This window comes from Cyanistes caeruleus, chromosome 3 (genome assembly GCF_971803275.1).
Source record: "Cyanistes caeruleus chromosome 3, bCyaCae1.hap1.1, whole genome shotgun sequence".
In the NCBI taxonomy this organism is placed as follows: domain Eukaryota; kingdom Metazoa; phylum Chordata; class Aves; order Passeriformes; family Paridae; genus Cyanistes; species Cyanistes caeruleus.
This window is the reverse complement of record NC_141703.1, coordinates 89255708-89277867: the sequence shown is the minus strand read 5'-3', so window position 1 is coordinate 89277867 and position 22160 is coordinate 89255708. Positions and strand designations below refer to the sequence as shown.

General features: G+C 41.1%; 1 protein-coding gene across 2 annotated transcripts in view; it reads left to right on the top strand.

Moving 5' to 3' along the window:
* Positions 1-22160, top strand: part of ATP6V1A (ATPase H+ transporting V1 subunit A) — a 30527-nt gene that overhangs the window by 255 nt on the left and 8112 nt on the right. Inside the window, exons 1-11 of one of the 2 annotated variants that reach the window (XM_086884014.1) lie at positions 8632-8818; positions 12226-12320; positions 13980-14108; positions 15594-15808; positions 16520-16657; positions 17164-17315; positions 18132-18294; positions 19452-19560; positions 20372-20494; positions 20588-20702; positions 21813-21876. In XM_086884014.1, coding sequence (XP_086740140.1) covers positions 12239-12320; positions 13980-14108; positions 15594-15808; positions 16520-16657; positions 17164-17315; positions 18132-18294; positions 19452-19560; positions 20372-20494; positions 20588-20702; positions 21813-21876 — 1290 coding nt within the window. In that variant the 5' untranslated portion in view covers positions 8632-8818; positions 12226-12238. Of the gene's footprint in view, positions 1-8631; positions 8819-12225; positions 12321-13979; positions 14109-15593; positions 15809-16519; positions 16658-17163; positions 17316-18131; positions 18295-19451; positions 19561-20371; positions 20495-20587; positions 20703-21812; positions 21877-22160 lie in introns of those variants that run through there. The other variant, XM_086884013.1, reaches the window with a different exon arrangement.

Sequence of the window (22160 nt, the reverse complement as noted above, 5' to 3'; positions counted from 1 at the left end):
CGTGTGTCGCCGGGGCCCTGGGCAGCCGACCTTCACGGAGCCGTGTCCCGGCAGGACAGCCCGCTGGAGGCGGCCATGCGCTTCTCCGCCCCGCTTCGCAGGGAGAAGCGACCTGGAAAGTGAAGCAGCCCTTGAATGAAAAACCTGCTGAGCGCTCGTGGAAGACGCCTAATGAGAAAGTTTAGGGTTATGTCAGAATTCCTTACAGAAAATGAACCGGCTGGATAGTGGCTGGGTTCCAGTGCCAAGTCATCCCACCATCTTGAGTGGGTGTATCTGAATCTTTCGGTGCCTTGACCGCAGCCCGGCAGAGAGCGAGCAGCAAGGTTATGGAAGAGGAATGTTGATGCGGGCTTCTCACTGCAGCCCATCGGTGGCAGAAGAGCCCCCGTTGTTTTGCAGTTGAATATCCTGGTGGCATATCAAATGTGCTTCCTATTCATGTAGCCAGTGACAAAATTCTGCCTTAGATGAGGTGTTCCAAATATCACTCTTGGCATTCACTTAAAGGCGAGGAAGAAATCTTGCATGACTGGATTCTGGATGATATTGTTCGTGTTACAGGTAGCTGTGATATTGGAGTATGTGACACATATGTGTCAAGATCCATCCATTCCATGCAGTTGCCCAAAGTGATATACTTTCTTAGGAAGAAAGTAAAGTCTTTCTTCCTAAGGTTTTACTGACTTCCCTCAGAGAATTTTCATAAAAGCAATTTGGTGATCGTTTTATTCATTGTAATGCAATACTTCAGCAAAGTACACTGGCTATTTGATCTAGCATGGCATTTCAAATGCTAATTCCTCTTGATGAAGTGGAGAGGGGGTGGAAAAATAGGAAAACCTGCTGACAGACTGCTAGAAGTGATTTATTAGCACGAACATGACAAATACAAACTGGCATTTGCAGGTGGAAGTTTGAGCAACTGAGGCAGATCTTCAATATGTTTTAAGTTGTGCTGTATTTGTTCTGACTTCTGACTGCACTGTGCAGATCTGCCATAGCTGAATGTTTGGCTTTTCAGTGTGGTACTTTCCTTTCAAAGGCCTCTTCAATGACCAGCAAATATAAATATTTAACAATAACTACATTTTATTATTTTCTATGTAGGAATATGTAAAGTGAGATCAGAATCTACAGGTCTTTGAATTACCAAAAATACTACAGATTATTTTTGCTGTGTTTGTCATTCTGTAATGCAGTGTCCTCTGGGAAAGCATTCTTTTGTGTGGGGAAAAAATTAGTCTTGATTTTGTTATCAGGTGGCCAAGTCTGACATTCAGAAATACTAAATCACCATGGACATCAGCTTGAGAGAACAGGGAAGGAGGAATTAAGGCAACAGTGGAAAATGGCTGCTGGCATCAGCTGACTGTTCAAAGGGGGGTTGTGGTCTTGTGTTGCAATAGTAACACAAGATCTCTGTTTCCTGTAAATGCTTTCTTGTCATTTTCCACATCAAGAATTATTTTCTGCAGGTAGTGCTAATACAGGTTGAGCCATGAGTGATTAGTGTTGCTTCATTTTCAGAGAGCGTTAGCTTAAATTTAGCTTTTATTTTGGTCTAAGTATGTATTAACCATTTTATGCCTCATTGACCCTGATTTACAAAGTCTGTGGGCCTTAAGTGTCCTTCTCTTGCCTAATTTTTTTTCCGACTATGACTTCATGCATTTATCTTCCAAACTTGCATGGGTGCTGGTGTTAGACATTGTCCTCCAAAGCTGCTATAAACCAGCAGGTTACCAGATGATTCCTATGAATTAAGATCCTTTTAGAGGCACTGTGCATTCCTTATTGTGCTTTGGTGCCAGAATATTGTGTCTTTGGGTTCTCAAGCCCCTCTTTGTTTTGATTCCATAATGATTTGGTTTTGTGTTTTCAAACCCTGAAAGTTCCTACTTACGCGTTTCCCTCGGGCTTTTAGATTGCATGTTTGTGAGCTATGGCTGCATTCCTAATTACTCTTCTAGAAGGAGTAAAAAGATTACAGGATAACCTAGCTGGGGTCTTTGGTTACTTTGATGTTGACCATAAAATTTTGAATGCTACTGCTGACCAAGTAGTAATCCCTCTATTTTTTTTCTCTGTTGTTTTAAGAAAACCCTACAAAACACAAACCATGCATCATCCCAATGCTACATTGCCTGAAATACGTTCTTTTCCCCATACCTTTTTCATTGGTTAAAAACCAGGGAAATTTGGACTTGGAAATATTGAGGCATTATTAAACAATGGCATCCACATGACTTTTTTTTTTAGGCTGGAATTTTACCAAGGAAAGCAGACCATGTAGTCAACTGGAATATCATGCTCATCCATTCTTACTCGACATCTTAAATCATGTGACTTCTTTAGCCTTCCAGCTGGGCAGAGAGAAACTCCAGCAGAAGAAGCAGAATTAATTTAAACTTTTCAGCCTTTTTTTTCCTGTACAGAGTAAGCCAATAATCACCTAAATGTCCAACTTGCAAAACCAGTTTTGACCGGATCTTCTGTTTGTCATTGTTGTATCTTCTTTTATGGTACAGAAAGCTTTTTGTTTGTCTTTGAAGTGCTCACTCCTTTCTTCCCTTTGAGAGTGGACAGCTAAGCTTATTCCAAATTATTGGGTTTGGTCTTCTCTCATGGTGTTAAGTTCTGCATTCTCATAAATACTTTTTGTTTGGTTACTAGATTTCATCCAAGCATTTGCTTCTCCTGTGTTTGTTAAGCTCTCAAGTTCAACACCCCCATATCTTAGAAACATTGACCATTTGCTGACAGCTCTTTTAGACAGCCATACATAATATGGCTGTTCTAACAGACTTTGCCTTCCAAGACCTGGCTTTACTGAAATGTTACATTTACTTTGAAAATCAGTAAGATGTCTCTGGATAGATCCTGAAAATCTGACAGACCTTGTTACTACCACTTAACCAAATGGCAGATAAAGACTAATTTTAGCAATTGAATTTATTTGCTTGCTTCATCAGCTTGACTAGTCCTCTGAGCTTGTGTAATAGTAAAATTCAATGTCACTGGTCACTCTGTTCCGAAATAATTTGTCTGACAGTGGCCCCTCTTAATTTTGTCATAGTTTACAACATTTTGGTGAGTCTGTTATGTTCAAATCAAATGTAATCAGCAAGGACCAAAAGTAGTATGGGAAGCTGCTCCAGTTAACTGAGACTCATTGTGCTGAACAGATAAATGAGCAAAAAAGCTTGCTGAAAATAGACCCATTGCAGATACAAATGCTCGAGGGAGGTGGTATCCTAGAGGGTCTCTGTACTATAATATGCCTTATCCTTGTCCTTCCTAATCAATTGAAAAGTGCTCGTGTTGTAAGGATTCTCATAGCCAAGTTGAAATGTTGGTGCTCTGGTGAGTTTCAGCTGACCAGCCTGCCCAATTGTATTTCTGCCAGACAGCACCCCAAGAAAAATGTCAGAATATGTGCTGTGAAGATGCTGTGTCCCATCTTTAGGCTGCTGTAAGCTATGCTTGCTTACTGAAGTGGTTTGTGGTGATTCATGTAAAAGAGAGGTGGTTTGGATGTCTGTGATACTGGTCTGTGTTCTGTGCCCTAAGCATGAAGAGCAGTCCTGTTGTGGTTGGGATGGTTGGGTGTGAGGAGGTATAGAAAGGATACGGGAAAAGCCATGGACTTCATAGAGAGACAGCTGTGCCTTTATGGGAATAACTTATTATAGGTGGACAAAAGCTTTCGGGTATGCAAGTTTTGTGTAAGAGCCTGAAGAATGACTTGATAGTTTTTTAATATCCAAGCAAAGAAACTGCATTTTCCAAGAACTTCAGTTAGCGGAACAAACATTTGGTCCTTGTTCTTGTTACACTGTCTCATTACTTTATTTCCTGCTCTGAAAATAAGACCTTAAAAAGCAGTTCTTCAGGAAAAAACCCTAAGATGGTATTTCAGACTAACTGCAGGCTATATTGGTAAAGTTGTCTAAATAGGCAATTCTATTATGTGGATTGCCTATGGATCCTTGAAATTTTGAGGGTTTTGTTATCATGAGATAAATTTGCATGAGCTGTTAGATATTCAGACAACCACCACAATACGTAGTTTAAACAATGTTAAAATCTAATATGTTGGAAGACCTCTGGCTGTTCTAAAGAAGCTATAAACATTTCAGGTGATCAAACATAAAATTTCCAAATGTAGCTTAACTTGCTTTAAAATAGAAAGATGCAGTTTTCCATTACAGAAAAAATCAACCTCAGCTTAATTTTGTTTTACTGGAATCCAGTGCCAGTAGGTATGCTGTGATTCCAACCAGGTGTTTCATTATATCAAAGGTACTATAAAAGAGGACTTCTATCTGTTAGGGATGTTGAATCTTTCTCAAAGACTTTCATGCAGACTCACTCCTGGCTCAGCTCTTCAAACTACCTGTCAAGTACCTTGCATAATAAACTGAAGATTCCATAATATCCTGACTTTAAAGGTGGTTTGAAACTTAAGTATAATGATGAAATGCTTATTCCAAACTCATGCTCAGTATTTTAGCCATTACACCTGGGGACAAGGAGTTAGGCAGTAGTGAGATGACTTTAAGAGATGTGTTTTAATGAGCCCAAACAACTCATGTGATTCTGCCTGTAAAACTGAGCCTGACTTAAAAATCTAGCAGCAGTTGTTTTGTCAAATTGCACACCTTTGGTCTGTTGAGGTAACATCTTCAGCTCTTCAGAAGTGACTCTGCTGAACTGGAGTAAAGTTTGCTGTTATAGTTGCTTACAGATATGTATTCATTTCAATTTAATATTTGTCATCTTAAAGGTTAGAGCAACAAAAAATATTTTAAGTAACAATGCCAAATACACCTGTAAGTTGAGTGACTTTTACTTAATAAAGGCTAGGGTGGATTTTAGTCTGCCAGTAATGTTAGTGAAGTTAATGAAAACTGTTCATCTAGAGGAAATGACTGAGCACTGCACTGAGCAGATGGCTGCAGAACTTTTCAACCCTAGCAGCTAGATGACAGGATCAGGATAAGAAAAGAAGGTCACTGCAGAACAAAGAAATGAATTTTGTATTAGTGTTCTGTATTATGGTTTGGATTTCAGTTGCATTAGATCTTCCTTTTGTGGGAAAGTCTATCAAGCCAAAGAAAGGGCAGAATGTGTAGCAGGCTGAAAGGAATATAAAATTTTTCACAGTAATAAAATTGTGAAGCAGTGTAGCAAGTAAGATCTAAGGAGAGGCTCATCAATTTCCTCCTCTAGAGAAGCCTCAGCTGAGAGGAAAGAATTGGTATAGAAAACCCTATTATGGAAAACTGTAGCATATGAGTCAGTTAATGAACATTTTTTCACATGGACAATGTGGTTTTCTCCTAGTAACAGGAGTATTTTAATGGATTTAGCTAGGATCTTTATCAATTCTAGATACAGCATTTTCGCTGTATTTGATGTTTGAAGGCTGCTTATCTGCTGAGCTGATCAGATCATGAGTAGGTCAAAGCAGTTAAGCAATGAACACCTTACCAGCCTTTCTATCTAGTTTTATTTTTGCTGCTGACTTCTTGGTCTTGTTCAAACAGCTTTGTTCTAGTATTGTTCTGGGCTAACAAGGAATTTCCCAAGCTGCTGAATAAAAGCTTGGGTGCTTGAGTAACAACTTGTGATGGTGGTACATCTTGCATGAACAGGCTTCACACCCTTGCTTTAGGGATATATACTTTTCATATAGATGTTTGAAGTATCAAACTTGTATGTATTGGCATGCCCACAGTTAAGTCCCTCTTTGTTTTTAGGAAGAGGACAGTAGGAGCTTGTGGTGGACTTGATGAATTCCGTGTTGCGTGGTCTCACTTTGTAGCCATTGTGTGCTGTACTGACAGTGGGAACATAATTCTCTTTCCTTGAGTACACATGGATTTACACGTACATGTGCTGAGCAAAGCAAGCCTCATGTGAGATGACAGGGCTTATAGGAATCCAAGGAACAAGTTATGTGAAAGATAAATGGTCTTGTAGGGTTGCTGATGGGTCCACAGTATGTAGCTAAGCATCACTTAACTAGGTTCCAGATTTTTCCAGAGCAGGGGTGGCTTCAAAGTGCTGTGTGACAACTGAAATTGTATGAATAACTAGATGGAAAAATGTCCATATTTTTGAGATGAATAAATAATCTTTCTAGCTCAGAGCTTATGGCAGGAAGGTTGGTGCTGTTTGCTTCACAATGTCTGTGTCATGAGAAGACTGAGCATTGTGGTTGTGTTGAGCACAGGATGTGACTCCTGTCTGGTTTCATTAGAGTGCTGATGGCACAATTGGAAGGTGTTTGATATAGCAGAGGGTTGTGCTGCCATACAGAGGGACCTGGACAGACTGGAAAAATTGGCTGACAGGAATCCCAGGAAGTTTGACAAAGGGAAGTGCCAAGTCCTGCACCTGAGGCACAATAACCACATACTGCTGCAGGCTGAGGACTGAATGAGTGCTGAGAAGAGCTGGGGGGTCCCCAAGCTGAACGTCAGCTGGCAGTGTGCCCTTGTGGCAAAGGCAGCCAGCACTATCCTGGGCCATGTTTGGAAGAATCCTGCCAACAGGTTCAGGGAAGTGGTTTTTCACCTTGGTTAAACTTGATGGAAACCACATCTAGAGTGCTGTGTCTGGTTCTGTGTTCTCCAGTAGAAGAAAGATGTGGCTTAATGGTGTGCATCCAGAAAAGGGCCACAAACATTTTTGAGCATTTGGAGGTAGGAAAAGCAGATGTGAGAGCTGGGATTATGTAGCCTCAGGAAGAGAAGGCTCTGAGAATCTTACTGTAAAGTATATAAACACCTGACAGGAGGGAGCAAAGAGGATGGAGCCAGACTGTTCTCAGTGATACCTGCTGAAGTAACATGACACGATGGGCACAAACTGAAATACTGGGAATTCCCATTAAACATAGGAAAACGCTTTTAAGTGCAAGGGTGTCTGACCACTGGAACAGGTTGCCCAGAGAGTTGTGGTGTCTTCATCCTTGGAGGTAATCAAAACACATCTGGATGTGGCCCTGAGCAGCCTACATCAGCTTGTGTGGAGCAGGGTGTTGGAAGTAGATGATTGCCAGAGGTGCCTTCCAACCTCAGCAATTCAGTTGTTTAGTGACTAAGAAATTTGGAGTAATTTTCCCTGCTGTGTTATAATAAAATTATAACTGTGTGGTAGGAAGGAGCAGGTTTCCTGAGAATACTATTGGGCTTCCTTTCCCAGTGACCTGTGTTAAGAGTTCTGGGCGTGTTGTTTTCTGTGGGACAATATCCCAAATTCTAGATAGGAAAATCCTGCCAAACTTCTGCATTTGTCTAGTAATTCAGGCACTGTATTTTTTTTTTTTTTAATACTTCCTCTTAAAGATATCATCTGTTAGAAGGGGAAGTATGAACTGTCCTTGTTATAGGAAATCTGTGGCAGTGATTATCCTGTTATTTATGAGGCCCTTGCAACAGATCTTCATGCTGCTGGACGCTGGGATTTACTCTGTGCCAGAGTCTGCTCAGGTGAACATAGTAAATGTTAGCAGTCTTGAATCTGAAGCATCACTCCAATGTGACAGTAAGCTGATTGTCCAGTGTGGGTGGTGATCTTTACTATCCTGTAATGTCCAGGTTTTTACTAAGAGGGGGAGGTATGATTTTCTTTGGAAATTTTCCTTTGGCTACATTTTACTATTCATGCCTATTAAGCGTTCCTGGATATCATTCATATGTAAGGACTTGTATTCTGACTCCATTTTTCTACCCTTGTAAATCAAAGCACGTTAGTCTCTTTCAGGTGTACTAAAATCTATGACTTTCAAGTTCAAAGTTATTCCAGCAGAATGGATCCTAGCACTGGTGATTTACTGATGTAATGCTGCTGCTTCCAAATTACTGATACTGTGCTGTTCACTACAGTTTTGGTTAGTGTCTAAGCTTTTGTGCCAATTTGAAGTGTTGGTAATCCTAGAACCTGTGAAGATAGACCTGAGAAGTGGTGAGGACTGCAGGGAACTCTTCAGCTTCATGCAGGTTCTTAGGGAGGGATCACACAGCTGCTTGTGTTCTGTTCAGCATACAGGGCAGTGCCTGTCGATCTCTGAAAACAGATTCCAGCAGCTGTCACTCAGCGTGGCACAGCTCTCTGCTTTGTTGAGGTGCTGGATGTTGTGCAATTGCATTAATGCTTCTGCAGGCCAGGGGAAGGGCTTTGGAGTATAAGGAAGCCCCACAAGACTCCTGGAGGCAATCAATAGTGTTCAGCATTCTCAAGCAATTAGTATTGCAGTGTGTTCAGCGCCTCCCTGTGCAGTCTGTTGTTAAACAGTTGTTCTATTAAGCTCTTCCAGAGCACAGCACACACTGACATGGTTGTGTTACACCGGAGGGATGGCAGTGAATGGATTCCAGCAGAAAACATGCACCCCATTCAAGGATTTTTGAGTAGTTGTATGCACCACTCGAGACTCTGGGATTCCTGGCTTTGTAGGAGGCCCTTAATGCAAGCACCAAAGCCTTTTAATTTCTTCTGCTCGGTCCTGTGCAGTAGGGAGGGCACAGATGGGAGTTCAGCTGGGCTCGAGGTGGCTGGAATTGCTATTGCGGCATTCCTCGGTGCTGGTGGGAGAGAGGGAGAGACTGATGACTCATCAAGTCAGGTGGTTGTGCCTCTGCTGTGTGTCAGAAATTTCTTTCCCCTCTGCAGCAGGCTTTCTCATCCCTCTGTGTAGGGGCACTAGAAGGACGATTATTTTGCAAGCGGTGATGCTTCACTGCTGAATTCTAGCTTTCTAATTAGGCCTGTGGGTTTTTGTTACTCCCTGCTTCTGCAAAATAAGGTAAGGATCTGTGGTTATATTATAAAATTGTTGTAGATTTTCTTCCTTGCTGCAAGAAGGCTTCTTCTAAAAATCGTGCCAGAGTCTGAATTTTGAAAAGACGTTTGTGTTAAGGCAGTTCACCATATAAATTCTGCATCTGATCAAGTGTTAGATGCAAAACCCAGGAACAGTGAAGGAAAATGGGTTACTCCAACATTGAGAGCAGGGCAGTTACATTTTTTGGGCTACTGTGTAACCAGATTACTGTGCTAGGGGCAAACCAAGATAGAAAGCTCAGGTTATGGGCTCTTACTTAATTAGGACTTTAAAATCAGTGTAATAAATCACCTTTTAGTCAAAGAAGGTTCTGCTGCAAGTAATACTTTGATTTCTGGCATTGTTAATCAGAGTATGATTGCTAGAGCTTAAGAGCATGTTTGAAATCAATTGGTGAACTGTTTTAGATAAGGAAGATATAAGCTGTAAAGGATACAAGATGCATCTTTACTCATAAGGGAATTAAAATTAAGCTAATATCCTATGTAGGTGTGCTAGTGGACTTTTGTAGGAGGGAAATTCATATAGTGCCTAATATCCTGTGTTGGCAAGAGGCCTTTCAAAGGCCTCAGGGGTTCTGTAGATTTCTAAAATGGTCAGCTGTTGTGGCTTCTGGGGTACATACATGCTTTAGGGTATTTCATTTTCTTTGATTACTGGCAATGGAAACATCCAACAGGGTAGGAAGGTAAGGCAGCATTTTGGCCCTCAAGGACTTTTCCATATAAATTGAAAATCTGTAGTGACGCTACACAAGCACAAGAAAAGGATGCAGAGATAAATAGCAGCTTTTTAAAATTTTTTTTCCCCCTAATTTGTATTCAGTGTTATGAGATGTGTAACCCCTTAAGAAAGAGGTCAGCCTGGCTGGATGGGCATTGGCTTTGTATAGACTGTATTTTAGAGGCATAGCAGAGCTGAGAAAGAATTCACATCTTTTGCACTTGAAATAGTTAATAGGTATGTGTTTAGAAGCGGTTAGTGCAGATGCTAGAGATGATGGTAAAGGTAGAGTTTATTAGTGTGCTGCTAGGTGGTCGAGGGGGGAATCCCTTATGCTTTTACTTGGCTTGGCCTGTGACTTGGAAAGGAGGCTGTAGGAACAGAGAGGGAGCAGAGCAGCCACAGGAATAAGAGAGGCAGGTGCTGGCTGTCAGGATGTTGCCATTTAACTGCAGAATGGCTGTTCTGAGGTTCTTACTTGCCTCCCTAAAAGATAAACAGTCACTTCAAGCAGGTTTTGATTATGAAGAAAAGTTAATTTAAATTGAAACTGGCCCAGTGTTCCTGCTTTTCCTTGCCTTTGTAATTTGACTCTTTCATATGGGATGTTGTCTAATTGCCAGGCTGTGTCACTAATTCAGTTATGAGAATGTGGTTTTAACTCTCTACTGTGCTTTTAGAGATGATGTTGGTAGTAGGACACTGGATGTTGTTCTGTATGGTATATTGAAGTAAATGTTTAATTTTGATTTGTAAGAGCAGCTGCTTCTTCTGGCATGAACAGCAATTATGGTTGCTTGAGTTTTGCAATGTTTTAGTTGTTAAAAGCAAAAAAGGTGAGATAGTTATGTTAGTCAGATCAGAACCAGCTCATACCAGCTGCTCAGGAATGGCAGATTGCTTTGTGAGGACCTCCCCTCTGCCATTTGTCAGAGGAGACATTTGAGAAAAAAACAATGAAATTAAAATTGCTTCCTGGGTCTGAACACTAGGCAGTGTGAAAGATAACCTATGGCTATGGCGGGTAGAGGGATCTCATGGATATCTGGCTCAGCCTTTGGGCTCGAGACCCATTAGCAGGTCTGCTCCAAGCTGGTGCTGACTAAGCCATGATCAACTGTTGTGGTGGCTGCTGTGGAATAAATCAGTGGCAGCCATGATAGACAGTACACACAGTCCACTGAGACGTGGAGCCTGGAAGAAGCTATTCCTTCAGGATGAGCAAGGGTTTGGGATCGTGGGAGATCTTTATCTTATGGAGCAGTGCCACCAATTTAAAACTTAGAGATCAGTAAAGAGGTTGAGGGGCCGAGGACTTGTATTGTTGTATTAAAAAGCTGGAAAACAGTTCTAGGAGTTCAAGAATAGCAGAAGTCAGCTACTGCTCCCAAAGAACAGGCAAAAACGTATCCTTTAATTGTGCTGGAAAGGGTGGAAATGGAGTTGTTGTCTTGCTTATTGTAAACTGGGCAGGTTTTTAAGCCTGAGTATACCTTTATATTTGCTGCCTTGTAAAAGATGCTGGGTTAGATTAGGCTTCTCTCAAAGACTTGAGTGTGAGTGTCAACTGATGCCTCCCAGTTCATGTCACCAAAGCAGGGGCCTTGCTGTTGATTAGCACCAAAGTGCTCTGTGCTGGGGCAGCTGCGGTGCACCTTTCTCCAGTGCTGTGTCCTAAGTGTGTCTGTACAGGAGAAATGGGAAGAGTGTGGCCTTACAGTGCTCTAACACCCATCAGTTTCCAAGGTAACACACAGCATGATGAGGGCTCACAAAGCAAAACCGTTAAATCCTCTGATCCGCACCGGAAGCAGGACAGCCCAAATATCGTCCGCAGGACAAACATGGATGGAGGAAGTCTGTTGATAAAACAGCTTTTCCAGTGCCAGTTGTTTAGATTCGCTAAACAGTTACTGGCAAGAGATGACAGCCTGTTGTTTAACTGGTGCAAATTGGGGGTTTTGGCCATTATTCAGCACAATTCTTCTGTAATGCTCCGTGGGTTTCACTGAGAACAAAAACTGCGTAATATGTAGCTGTGAGACACGTAGAGAGGACTCACGTGTTCATGTGCTGGTCCTTCTGAAAATCTGTGTTTCTTCCTCTAAATGCTGTGATTCAGAGCCTTAAGATAGCAAAAATGGAATTTGCACAATTAATATTTGTAGTATTGCATTTTAGAGACTGGTGGCAGTAAAGCAGACCCAGAACATTCTCTCACTCACTCACTCAGAATCATGGAAAACTCCATATTTTGAAGGAGGGTAATGACAATACAGAAGAGATTTTCATTTAGATATCCTATTACCAAGCTTAAAAACAATGCAGTGTTAGGGAAATGTTGCACTGCATTTTTTTTCATTCAGTAGCATTCTGTGGCACTTGTTACAAAGTGGTGTTTTACCTGATGTTCTACCCCTGTGTTTCTGCATCTCAGATCAAGGAATTTCAGATCTTTTGTTTGTTTAAATAGTTTAATTTTTCACTTTTTGCAGCTTTAAAATCACAGTGGTTAAAGTGATTCAGGCTATGAATTCAGAATTCTTTTAAACTGGAAATAAGAAGAGAGCAAAGGAAAGAGGAGGAACTTACTATATGTGTATGTTCTTCAAGAATGACTCCTATTTTTTTTTTATTTTGTTCAGTTGAACAGGCAAAATGGACTTCTCCAAACTCCCCAAAATCCGTGATGAGGACAGAGAGGCTTTTGTTGGCTATGTTTATGGAGTCTCAGGACCTGGTAGGTATTATTTTGTAAAGGAAGTAATAAATTTTGTTTTATCTAGGATCTTGTTAATCTTCACTTGAAAGTAGAGAAGTACAAAAGAGCTCTGGGTGGTGCTTTTCATCTTCTTTTTTTTTTTTTCTGGGTGGGGGACTTCAAGAAGGATTACTGATTTATAGTCTGATAAACTATTAAAAAAGCTGGTAACAAGATGTTACTATTAATTAACCTTTCTTGAAAATGTAAAGAGCAGAAGCAGTCAGTTGAGTAAAAACAATAGTAATAACAAAAGGTAAGCTTTCTGTATGAGATGAAGCCCCTTGGTTGGAAATCTGCAGGGCCCAGTGTGCTAGGTTCTCTAAAAGCTATGAAGTATGTAGTCAGTTCTCACTGAAAGTTTGCCCCTGTGCTTTCTGAGATACTCAGTCCCTGTCAGTGTCAAGCTGCTCTGTTTGCTGCACCATGGGCTGGGGTAGCTCAGTAAGGAGACAAAAGAGTCAGGGAAGGTGGTACAATGTGGTGATAGTGCAGCTGGGAGAAGGAGGACTCTTCCTTCATCTTTATCAACTGAAATAGTTTAGGCTCTGATAGCAGCAGCTTTTGAATACATGCAGAATCTGCTGACTTTTCTACTCCCTCCTGCCTTCTCTTCAAGAGCTGAAGGAAAGGATCGGAATGTGAGAACAGAAGATCAGAAAGTATTTTTGTTAATGCAGCATATTTGATGAATAAAAAATTCCCTACCTAAATAGGCACAAGTTTAACTGCAAATTCTGTAACTGCTGAAGTGGTACTTAGAAACAATTTTAAACTGACACAGCTTTCTTTCTCAAGAAGTGGAAAATGTATTTTTATGTAAATAAGTGAATCCTGTGTGCATTACTGTGATCATAATATACAAGGCATAATAAATTTTGTTCTAAAGCAACCAGGACTTCATATATGACCTGCTGAAATCTTAACTCAAAGTGGTGGGAAGTTTCAGGCCCAAAACATGCTACATAACAGTCTTCATCTGTTGAAAGTTAATTTAAGTGCCCTAAGATACACATTGCTTTTCTACAAAATAAAGCAAAAAAATAGTGTTTTCTTAAAAGCTTTCTAGGCATCACTTTAAATGCAAGGGTATTTAGCAGGTGCCTTGGCTTGTTTATGTCAGCATCCAGATGCTGCCAAGGTAAACAGAAGTTTAAGTGACTCGAAAATGCTGACCCCCAACCACTGGTTTATGTAACTACCAGACATTGGGTGAGTTTCACCATTTTCTTGTGGGTTTTAATTTAGTCAGATGAAAATGTAGCCCAGCTCACTGCAAGGGAGAAGTGCCTGTAGAATTTGTTTGTCAAAGTTGGCAGCATCTCACAGCCTCAACGTTTGCAATCTGTCAAGATAGATAAGAGAAATTATGGCCTGAATTGTCCTGTGAAGTACTACATTCTCATAGTCTCCTGTTATTCTGGGTAAAGGACAGAATGAAAACTGTATGAAAACGTACTCTTTCTGACTTTTAAACTAGAAATACCAGGAGTTGTGGCATCCTTTTGTGAATTCAAGAGTTTGTGTCCTATATGGGTGAATACCAGGTTTATGCTGTGCAGTTCTATACTGGCTTGTAATGGGTGAATTTCCTGAGCTTCAAGAAAAACAACTCACCTATGTGCCTGTCTTTTGCAGTGGTCACAGCCTGCAACATGGCAGGTGCTGCCATGTATGAGCTGGTACGAGTAGGACACAGTGAACTGGTGGGGGAGATTATCCGGCTGGAAGGTGACCTGGCAACTGTCCAGGTGTATGAAGAAACGTGTATCCTTTTCACTGCTTCCTCGTGTGCTGCCAGACCACACAGTCCACAGTACTGGTGATTAGGGTAAAGAGGGTGGAAAGAAGCCCTCAATACTTTGGGGTCTAGCAGGACATCTGTTCTGCATGTGTTTCGTAAATTTGGAGGGTTTTAAGGTGAATCTTACCTTGTATGGCTGTGTAGCAAGGAGACTTCTTTTAACTGGAGATCTAAGTGTACGTTAGAATTCAAGTGCATTTTAATGCCTCTTTGTTAAGGCCCATTGACAAGTGTCAACCATAAATGGCAAAACTAAGCAATATTTCTTGCATCTCTTTTTTTTTTCTTTTAATAACAGTGCTTGTATAATGTTTAAATAAGAAATGTAAAGTGGGCAGGATGCCTTCTTCTGGACAGAGTATTTGCCAAGCATAATAGATTACACTTTTTCTTCTGCAGTGGGCTTTACAGCATTTTGGTCCAGCTATAATGCAGCATATATTCTAAAATAAAACCTAGATATATTACATGTATATATATATGTGTGAGAAAATATCAGAAAAGAAATAATAAAACTTGAAGCCAGGCCTCCCAAGGGGAGCTGTATCATTAGAGCCTGGAAAAAAGGCTGTACTGGCTCCGAAACCTTGGTTCTGAGGAGCTTGCTGGTAAACTGCTGCCTAGGTGCTGTCTCTTTGTAATAATTTATCATTTTAGTTGGCATCATTGTTACAGTATCGAGTAGCTTTCCATCAGTATGTGGAACAAGTTTGCGTATAGTTTACCTTTAATTTCCTGTTGAGCAGAAACTCAGTCATAGGCCTCTCTGAAGTCATTTTGTATTTGATCCCTTGAGTTTTGTATAGGTTTTAGAGGTTTCTTTTGTATTCTAGCAGGGCCTTCTGCCGAGGTGCTGGCCCTTTGCTGAGAAAAGTCTACTGTGCATCTCTGAAGCTTAGGTAGTGGATAGACCTGACAACTTGATACAAGATGGGAGGGCAGTAGTGCTGGTCTTAGACAAACTCCTTTTAAAATTAGGCTGCTGTTGGAAAAAAGCTGTGCAAGGCTCAAGATCAAAGCAGTTGTGCTCTCTAAACAAATTCTGAAGTGAAAAATTCCATGTTTCATAACATTATCTGACTTAAACAGCCTAATATGTTTTCTAGATTTGAAGATGTAAGAAATGTGTGATGTTTTGTCATCCCACTGCCTGGCACTCCAGTGAACTCATCCATATTAGTTGACATTAGTTGCCAACAACAGTTGACTTGAACAAATGATTGTAAAGTGGAGTATTTGTCACTATTTTGCCTCTCTAGAGGATGGTGAACTTTGGTGTTTCAGCAAATTCAGAATTTAATATAAAGTCTATATGTTCATTAAATGATGTGATGTGTAACATAGGATTAGGATTACCTTAAAGTCAGAAAAGGAGTTTGAGAGTATGATGTTGTGAACCTGGTTTCTTTCTCTTGTTCTGGATGAACTTTTCCTCAGCAAATCTTTAGCTGGTGTCTCTGTAGGAGATCCTGTGCTCCGTACTGGGAAGCCCCTATCAGTGGAACTGGGGCCTGGCATTATGGGAGCTATTTTTGATGGTATCCAGAGACCACTCTCAGACATCAGCACTCTGACCAAAAGTATCTATATCCCCAGAGGTGTCAACGTGTCAGCTTTGAGCCGAGATATCAAATGGGATTTCACACCTTCCAAAAATCTGCGGGTAGGTTCTGACAATCCTGTGTTCCCCTCTCGCTCCTCCACCCCCAGAGCTTAGGCCTGGAGCAGCGTGCTGACTGCTGGGACCTGTGGCTGATGCTGCATTTATTGAAGTTTGCAAAAAGGAGTTTTAAGAGGTGGTAGTGATGTATGAGACTGGATGGGGATCACCAAAACTTACTTGATACAACTTACGGTGTGTTGCTGCTGCATATGAGAAATTTACAGAGTTTTAATGTATTTACCAAACCATAGAGAAACTCGTGCAATTTCAGTAAGCACTAGCAGGAGCAGGTATTGCCTGAGCAAAAACAATGACTGCAGCACACATTTTGCAAATGGTGAAGGTAGCCTTAGAGCTGGAAAATGTCATAGCTTTAGCCCTTTGCAGCATCTTTTTTCCAACCCTGCAGGTTAGCATATGCTGTCCTTTCTCTTCTTAGCATGTTAGGTTGAGAGGTGGAAAAGAAACGAAGAAAATTCCTTTTCTCTGTCAGTAATTGCTCCTGTCTGAGCCTTGAAAGGCACTTGAGCACAGGTAGTGTTGCTCTCAATGCTGTTGGAGTAATGAGTTATGTAAATGAGCTACTGTGCTGCAACAAGGAATTTTTAAAAGGGATAATCACAGTGCTAGACTTAATAGCTGTAGTATTTTTTGCAGTTTGTCAAGGTTCTTTTTTAAAAGTTATGACTAATAGACCTGTTCTGATTTTAGGTTGGCAGCCACATCACTGGTGGAGATATTTATGGTGTGGTAAATGAAAACTCCCTGATCAAACACAAAATCATGCTGCCCCCACGGAATAGGGGTACAGTTACATACATTGCTCCTCCAGGAAACTATGACACTTCAGTAAGTCTCCCAAACAGCAGTTGGGTATATTCCATGTCTCTTTTATAAGGTAGATGTACTCTTTCTGTTCTGCATGAGGCCAGCTTAAGTGTTTCATGCAACAAAGTGTCTGAGATAATGGTTACTTCTGCTACCCTGCCTGCAGGGGGTGCATTATTATTTAGTGCAGGTACTTTCTATGTATATGGCTTCCCAATGGCACTTCACTATGCCATGTTTGATGACCTCTGTGGGGATCTACGGTATCTTATGAATATGTAAAGTTCAGTTGCTCTTTGAAAGCATATTTTTAATGTATGCTGTATCTTACACTGTTTTCTCCCAGTGGCCTTGTAAATATGGGAAAGAGCCTTCCCTTGGGAGGTGATGATTGCATGTTGAGATTCTAAGAGCTCTGTCGTGTTACCAAAGGCCTGTGCAGAGTAGTTAAAATGAGAATTTGTGTGCTGGTCTTTGCTTTGTATGCAGGTGTTTGCTTACTTTGTATGTGTGGTGCTCTCTGTTAGGATGTTGTGCTAGAGCTGGAGTTTGAAGGTGTGAAGGAGAAGTTCACTATGGTGCAGGTGTGGCCTGTACGTCAAGTCCGCCCTGTCACCGAGAAGTTACCAGCCAATCATCCTTTATTAACTGGCCAACGAGTCCTGGATGCCCTCTTCCCGTAAGTACTTCCTTTTATTTTCTACCGTGCAAGAAACCTCTCTCTTAGGGGGAGCAGAGGTAGGAGGCCTTGGATCCTTAGGTTTTTTTAAGGGTAAGCTTTCACCATGTGTCACAGCATAATCTTAAAAGACATTTAGCCAACCTTCTCATATTTATTTGGCAGGTCAACCCACTGGTGGAAAAAGGAAGTTTAACAAAACTGTTCTGGTGCATGAATTTAGAAAAAAACTGGACATGCATAAACTTAACATAACCATGTCACATCTGCAGAAAGGCTAGAACTTCCAAGCTTGCTTATCTTCATTTGATTGCATGAGTAGGCTATCTTTCCATGGTCTTGAGGATGTGTAGTTTCCAATGATTTTGAGGTTCCCACTTGGGAAAAATGTTGCACTTAACTGTAACACAGACTGCTCATTTAAGCAGCTAACTTCTAAGACACTGAATTCAGTTATTTTGGTCCTAAAATATTGTGCTGCTTATTCTACAATGCTAAGTACAGTTGTTCTTTACTTAGCATTTGCACTCCATTGCTGCTTTCAGCAGCCAGTGAAAACTGCTATGTTTCAAGTCCAAAAGTGGTACTGTTGTATCAGCATAAGTCACATACTTCAAGGACCGGAGAAGAAAAGGATGGTTTAATCCCTCAGTTTTTTGATTTAGTGAAATACCTCTGTGTTTGTCACCTAGAACATTGAATGTGACTCCTGTCATTCTGCTTTTGATGAGGGAGTTCTAGTGGAAAATATATTCTAAGATGGGAAAGAGCTGGTTTTTAGTTCCTTGCAAATCAGAGTCCTTTTTCTTTACTCAGGTGTGTACAAGGGGGTACAACAGCGATTCCTGGGGCATTTGGTTGTGGAAAGACTGTGATCTCACAGTCTCTTTCAAAGTACTCCAACAGTGATGTCATCATTTATGTAGGCTGTGGAGAACGAGGAAATGAAATGTCTGAAGTACTGAGAGATTTCCCTGAGGTTAGTATGGAGATTTCATGGAGACTAAACCTTCCTGGGAAGACTTGCTATTGTACTGCTATTGTAACCAAGTAAAATATCGTGTTGATAGAGTGACTTGAAAATACCATCTTGCCTGCCTTGAAGCTCTGACAAAAATCCCCTTTGGCTTGTTCAAGAATTATTTCAGTGCCCCCTCAGTAAACATCTTGACTGGTTTTTAGGTGTACCTTCTCAGTTGTTTAAAATAAAGCCAGAATGAATGTCAGAGAAGAATTTAGCATGGTTGTAAGCATCTTATCTGTCACTGGTCATGTCTCTAACTTGACCATGCATAGAAAATGCAGCATTCATATGCAAGTTGCAGCGTGATACAGTTAGCAGATATTAGTTTGGTATATTAAGCTTTGGAATACCTTTTGAATGAAGTAGAAAATACCTTTTTAATAAAGAAGCAACAACCAAGCAACAGATTTACCAATCCTTGTACCTGTTACTATGTTTTAATGAAGTTCTTCCGGGGTCACATAGTACAAACTGTCAGGTGGAAACTTCACTGTTAGAAATAAGGGGTAAAAGGCACTTGGGTGTGTTGATTGGTGACAAGGTGGGAAAGTCAAGCTGAGGTGGCCTTGAAGGAGGTAAATCCCAGGGTATTCATAAGTGGAATTCTACACAAATTTCGGGGTGTGCATTCTGTTGTTCAGGTGCTTGTAAGGCTTCACTGCAGTTAAAAAAGTGGTTTTATGTCCAGTTGTCAAATATGAACTTAGCTTCTTGTAGATGGAGGAAAAAAGCTCTGATTCCTAATGGACTTATGACAGGAGGCTAATAATTATTAGCTCTTTCAGCCTGGAAATCTGAGATAGGACAATGTGCTTCCTTTTGCAGTGGGTTTGTCGTTACTTATTTGAATGGGATCAACAGGGATTTGGCAGTTGCAGAAGATGAGGTGGGGCTGAAGCATGTACATTAAAAAGTTAAGCTGTGTGCAGTCTGAAAGACAAACCAACATATCCTAAAATTTTGAATCTTATCTCTGCTCTTGGTAGAATAGCTGTGAGGAGAGTGTCCTGATACAAGGCAAGTAAAACAGTAAAAAAACCCTAAGCATTGAAAAATTAACAAAAAAATTGCTACTGTTACAGCATGGTGTTTTTCCTTTTCTTGCGTTTTAGTTAACAATGGAAGTTGATGGCAAGGTAGAAAGCATCATGAAGAGAACAGCTCTGGTAGCAAATACTTCCAACATGCCTGTGGCTGCCAGAGAAGCCTCCATCTATACTGGTAAGATTTACAAGAGGATAGAGAAAGCTGTGTGTATAAAGGAAACCACCGTGCTCTGGTATTTTCAGTTCCTGAGATGGCCATATCGAGAGACCTGTCTAGTTCCGGAAGTAACCCTTTTCAGATCTTGCCTGCACCAAGTCTTAGTATCTTAATTGAATCTGACTTGTTTGCATATAGTTGCTATTTCTGAATATGAAGTAAATTTTGTTTATAAGGTGAACTTACTGTGCCAGGACTTGTGTAGGTTTTCTGCATGTGTTAATTCTGTAAGCTTTAGGTTTTGACTAGCTTTTTGCTGACAAGTACAGCCACTTAATGGACAGGAATAATATTCTCCAAGCTGGCAGACTAATCTTTCCTTTGCAACCTCTTAATGGCTTTTTAAAAGTTTGGGGTTTTTTTATGAACAGTTGTCATATAATTCAGATAAAACACAACCTTCTCTCACACTTGTGTTCTGGTGATTTGAAAGGGAAGGAGACATTCTACAGAAAGCAGAGTCTTAGTTCATGGTTTCAGTGAGGGAAAGAGTAGCACCAGTGACATTGCAGTGTCTCTTCAAAGAAATACACCTGAATGTAAGATGAGTCTGAGCGGCTCATAAACAAAAATGAGGAGAGCGAGAAGAAACAAACAGCAACAGCAAAAAGACAGTGGAGACATTAGCAAGAGGGAATAGCTTCCATTGTCTGTTTCCATTAAAATATAAACTCAAATAATTTGGTTAATTTGCATCTTTCTGACGACATACAGGCATAGAATCCCTTTCTGAACTGTACCCTGCAGCACGCTGTTGTCTTTGTTACAGGAATCACCCTGTCCGAGTATTTCCGGGATATGGGCTACCATGTCAGTATGATGGCAGACTCTACTTCCCGATGGGCTGAGGCCCTCAGGGAGATCTCAGGGCGACTGGCTGAAATGCCGGCTGGTGAGTAGTCTTTCCTCAGTCTGGTCTTGTAAAACTTTGATCTTACTCAAACTCTGAGCCTTTGACTGAATCTCTGTGTGTTGGTGTTTGCAGACAGTGGTTATCCAGCCTACCTCGGTGCCCGTCTGGCCTCTTTCTATGAGCGAGCCGGGAGAGTGAAGTGTCTGGGAAATCCTGAGAGGGAAGGCAGCGTCAGCATTGTTGGAGCGTGAGTGTTGCATTGCTTTGCCTCTGCACTGGCTGCAGCTCTTCCTTGCTGTTTTTGTATGACACTGTATCTTTTCTTCAGACAAAAAAGGTCTCGTTGCCCTTGCACAGCTGCAGAACTTAAAAATACGGGAATGAGTTGGTAGACACTTAGTTGCTGTTCACCCAGAGCTGCTGCTAGATTGTGCGTGGGGGCAGAAGGAATGAATGTAGACAGGTAGCTCTGTGAGGTATGGAATCACAGGCACAGCAATCGGATCAAGTGGCTCAGGGAAGAATGTCATTAGAGTTCTCTGAGAAGTATGTCAAACCATGCTTAGAGCAGGAAAGAAGGGGCAGTTAGAGCAGTAGTGTACACTTGGGGGCATAATGGATTGTGACTCTCATGCTCAAATAGAGTAGAATTCCATGGAGCAGTATATCTCAGACTGTGATATGCTATGAGAAGCGTGTTGTCCACAGGCATTCTCCTAGCTGATACTGGTTTGTGTATCATACCCTGGGCAAAGTGGATTCCCTGTGTTTTCAGGAGGGCCTCTGGCATCAGCACGAACACCTGGAGCTGATTTTTTGCTTTGCTTAGTTCTGCTGTTCACAACATACATACATAAGGGCTTTCTGCTTTTGAGATTAGAAAACTACATTTTTTTTTATCTCTGGGAAGGCATGTATTGGAGTGTTAAGCATAAATGAAGTAGTGACTGTATAGGTGAAGATTAAAATTAATTCAAAATCGGGATATTGTTTCCTGTAGGATCACTGCACTGGGTATTCATTATGTTCTATCAGCACTCTTCCTGAATCTGTTCCAATGGAGACAGGTTTGATGATCCAAGCTGGAGTTACTACCTAGAGCTAACATGACTGAAATTACACCTTAATACTGTCAATCAGTCACTGATGTAACTATTTTATGATATGCTTGATATTACCTCTGCGTGGGTATGCATCAAGCACTTTCTACAAACATATTGCAATCTGTTATTTACTTGGAATCATGTTGACTTTTCTGGTTCTCTGCACTGAGCTGTGCAGTCAGTCATATGTTCAGTACTTCAGTTTGAACTGTGAAAGCAGCTCTAATAACCTTTCCCTGTCTCTTCCTGCTTAGTGTCTCTCCCCCAGGTGGTGACTTCTCTGATCCTGTTACATCTGCTACCCTGGGCATTGTTCAGGTACGTCCCACAACATTGTAGCTTTTCTGTCCACTTTATTAGACACTAGATGGTTGTATTTCAGCACATTTGTGCCAGTGGCTGGCGTGAGAGAGCTTTGATTTGTCACAGGCAGTGTTGTAGGGTGTTTTGGAAAGTGTTCCAACACTGTAAAAAGCGACCTTGTGAAATGTTCTCAAACTGATGTGTTTGAGATCCCTTTGGAAGAGGGAGTGAAGGCAGCAATTCCTTCCAACATTGCCTGCTCAGGGATATCTGTCTGTCTGTCTGTCTGTCTCAGGTGT